The 3,879-nt window shown below is 46.8% G+C and overlaps 1 protein-coding gene across 2 annotated transcripts in view; it reads left to right on the top strand.

The window, feature by feature from the left end:
* Positions 1–940: 940 nt before the first annotated feature.
* LOC140362420 (PI-PLC X domain-containing protein 1-like) overlaps positions 941–3,879 on the top strand; it is a 10,894-nt gene continuing 7,955 nt past the window's right edge. For both annotated transcript variants that reach the window (XM_072448536.1, XM_072448528.1), the window contains exon 1: positions 941–1,073. In XM_072448536.1, coding sequence (XP_072304637.1) covers positions 989–1,073 — 85 coding nt within the window. In that variant the 5' untranslated portion in view covers positions 941–988. The remainder of the gene's footprint in view (positions 1,074–3,879) is intronic.

Below are 3,879 nucleotides of genomic sequence, written 5' to 3'. Positions count from 1 at the left end.
TAAACCAGGGCTAAACCAGGACTAAACCAGGTCTAAACCAAGACTAAACCAGGGCTAAACCAGGGCTAAATTCGATTTAATGGGCTAGTGCGATACTAGTATTTTTTTGCATTTAAATTGTAGTAATCTAGTTTGAGCTAATAATTGTTTGATTGATCAAGAATTTGAAAAATGCATTGACCAAAAACTCTAAAAATGTCATTACATTGAGCTGGAGCGTCACAAAGAGGCTCGTCAAACTTCTTACTTCACAAATAACTCACATTTTGGGTGAAATCAGGTCAAATGGGCTTCCCAGGGTTGGGGGGCTGCTCCATATTAAGGGAAACATGGTTTTACAGTATTTTACTTTAACTCAATTTCCACCCCGGCCCATCCCCCTTGGGCCACATGACCTCACGCCCTTTACAGGAAAATAAAAGCACAGATTTAACATGCACATTTCAAATAAACCAAATAAAAGCTCACGGACACGTCCCAGCAGTAAAGTTCAGTGTTGGTCATTTTCAGATTACAGAATGTGTGATGATGTCATAGCCCACATGAGGGGAAAAGAGTGGCTTTTGTGCTTTAGTTTCCAGTTCATTTAAATACGCTTCACAGAATGAAAAATGAAATGTTGTAATTTCCTTGATTTACCTTCTTTCACTTTGCTTCCGAGGAGACGTATCCGTGGTTACACAGTTTACAGTCTTAGTGGCTGTTGACAAACTACATCACACTTTTACTTTTGTACTTCATTATTTTCCACCACTGGCCATGTCACAGGGGTCACGGGACCCCGCGGGTCTTAATCTGCTGCCCCCTACAGACACCGACCTGTACTTGCGTACTTTATATTTTATATTTTGGTCTCAGAACAAATGAAGCGCTGTGTGATTTATTTTGAAAGTCACTGACTGCAGGAAGTGTGCTCTACCCGGAAGAAGAGGAAAACAAACCAAGAATGCGAAAGAGACGTGAGCGCTGAAAGTTCGGGGACACGCCGATGGAGCCCGGGACGGAGCCGGACTGGATGTCCCGTCTGCCGGAGCCGCTGCTCCACGTGCCGCTGTGGGAGCTGGCCATCCCCGGTAAGACAACAGTGACATGTGACCGAGTCCTATCAGGCTGAGGACAGTCCACACCTTGTGCCTCTGTCTCTACTTTCACGTGACACTCTGCTCTGTTTGTTTGTTTGTTTGTTTGTTTGTTTGTGTTTCTGTTGTTTCTCAAATGGAGGTTCTGGGACTGTGGGACAGGGTCTTGTCTAAAACATAGACTGCTTGAACATTTTAGAGAAAATATAAAATGACATAATTCAAATGCTTTTATACTACATGGAAATGTTAAATAATAACACTCAAATTGTAATAGTTTATAGTCTTGACCATAAATTATAGACTTTTTTGCCTCCGCCCACTACAGCGGCAGCCTCCTCTGAATGGGCCCCGGCCATGGGCCCCTGGCCTGACCAGCCGTTCCCAACATGTTTTGACAGACTACTTTACAAAACCTGAGGGTCTGAGATCCAACCCAGTCGCTCCAATGTCCAAAGGGAGTGATTGACAGGCGGATGAACCAATCAGACAAACGCATCGTCCGTTTGTGTCTAAACAAACATGGAGGATTACGAGGAAATAATACAAATAACACAGACTGAGAAATGTTGCCGACTTGTGCTGAGTCAACAAACTGTAAATCTCAGGTAAATGAACTTTGTTCTGAATGTTCCGGAAATATTTGAGACGTCTTCCACATGTGAGAGACACGTGACACAAAGTCTTCTGCATGTGAGAGACACGTGACACAAAGTCTTCTACATGTGAGACACGTGAGACAAAGTCTTCTGCATGTGAGAGACACGTGACACAAAGTCTTCTGCATGTGAGAGACACGTGACACAAAGTCTTCTACATGTGAGACACGTGAGACAAAGTCTTCTGCATGTGAGAGACACGTGACACAAAGTCTTCTACATGTGAGACACGTGAGACAAAGTCTTCTGCATGTGAGAGACACGTGACACAAAGTCTTCTGTATTTGAGAGACACGTGACACAAAGTCTTCTGCATGTGAGAGACACGTGACACAAAGTCTTCTACATGTGAGAGACACGTGTCACAAATTAGCGGCGGTGGTTACAGCGGTAAATGCTGGAGAGTTTTTTTGACGCCCCCAATGGTCCGAATCGAGACCGAGATGCATTCAAACAGAATGTGGGCGGGACTGGCGGGTCAGGCAAATGGGCCCCGGCCATGCCGCTCTCAAGTGCCCTTAGTACCCAGCGGTGCCAAGCGTTTAAAAATGTATCAAGATTAACAAGATTAATCGTAAATCCAAATTGTCTTTTTAGTTTCTCAATTTACCCTTTATCAGAATCAGAAAAGGTTTATTTCCATTGTCATTGAACACACACACAAACATAGGAACTTGTCTCAGCGTTAAAGTGCAACATAGAACAATGAACAATAAAATAATAATAATAATAGCAATGTCTGGAGAGTCAAATATGGCATGCATAATTTATATAATTTACTCATAAAATAAGGTGAAAAGCCCTGGGGGGCTGTGACTTTCCTGAAGTCCACCATCATCTCCACTGTTTTCTGGGCCTTGAACTCCAGGTTGTTACTGCTGCACCAGGACACCAGCCGCTCCACCTCCTGTAGACACACTCATCCCCGTGTCGTCATGGCGATGAGGGTGATGTCGTCATGATGATGAGGGTGATGTCGTCATGGCGATGAGGGTGATGTCGTCATGGTGATGTGGGTGATGTCGTCATGGTGATGAGGGTGGTATCGTCCGCAAACTTAATCAGTTTTACAGAGTCGTGGCTGGAGGTGCAGCAGTTTGTGTACAGGGAGAAGAGCAGGGGAGACAGTACACAGCCCTGTGGAGCTCCTGTGCTGATAGTCCGAGTGTCAGAGACATTCTTCTCCAGCCACACTGTCTCTGATCCGTCAGGAAGTCAGCGCTCCCCCTGCAGGTGGAGTCAGCGCTCCCCCTGCAGGTGGAGTCAGCGCTCCCCCTGCAGGTGGAGTCAGCGCTCCCCCTGCAGGTGGAGTCAGCGCTCCCCCTGCAGGTGGAGTCAGCGCTCCACCTGGAGCAGAGCAGGAGGATGGTGTTGAATGCCGAGCTGCAGGTGAAGTGGAGAGCCAGGTTGATGACATCGTCCACAGACCTGTTGGCTCTGTAGGCGAACTGCAGGGGGTCCAGCAGGGGGTCCAGCAGGAGGTCCAGCAGGAGGTCCAGCAGGGGGTCCAGCAGCGGGTCCAGCAGGGGGTCCAGCAGGGGGTCCAGCAGGGGTCCAGCAGGGGGTCCAGCAGGGGGTCCAGCAGGGGGGAGGTGAAGGACTTGAGGTGGGGCAAGACCAGGCGCAAGACCAACTACTTCATGTTACAGGTACAGAGGCTGAAACAGAGAAGTGTGCTACAGCACTCACTCGGCTGACTCATCCTTGTGAGTAGCCCCCGTCTGCTCATCCGAGGGGAAGGATGGAGACTGTTCTCTAGCTAAAGACTGCAGGAATCAATCAAAAAAACACTTTGGGCACATATATGAGGACCAATAGCGCTGTAAGATTTTGCATGATATGGGCCCTTCAAGCATTAATTGATCGTTATTAGAGAAGGAAAAGTCACACTAGAGCTGTGTTTTCTTTGCTCTTTTTCATGAATACAGTGTAAGTCGGTGTAATCCCTTTTGTGTTCCATTGTAGAAAAATATTCAATTGTATCATCTGGACTCTGTTTTTACTCTCATACAAGAGTCATTCTCAATCTGTGGATAAGGTCTGAGAACTCTGATATTTATCCTACACTGAGTAAGCCCTACCCACAGGGCGGAGCCTCCTGATAATGGCCTGTCCTGGTTTTGTTTTTGTGTACACAGAGT

This window comes from Eucyclogobius newberryi, unplaced genomic scaffold (assembly GCF_026437365.1).
Source record: "Eucyclogobius newberryi isolate DKJ021-1_F unplaced genomic scaffold, fEucNew1.0.hap1 SCAF_1, whole genome shotgun sequence".
In the NCBI taxonomy this organism is placed as follows: Eukaryota; Metazoa; Chordata; class Actinopteri; order Gobiiformes; family Gobiidae; genus Eucyclogobius; species Eucyclogobius newberryi.
The sequence above is the reverse complement of the archived record's forward strand: the minus strand, read 5'-3'. Positions and strand labels throughout refer to the sequence as shown.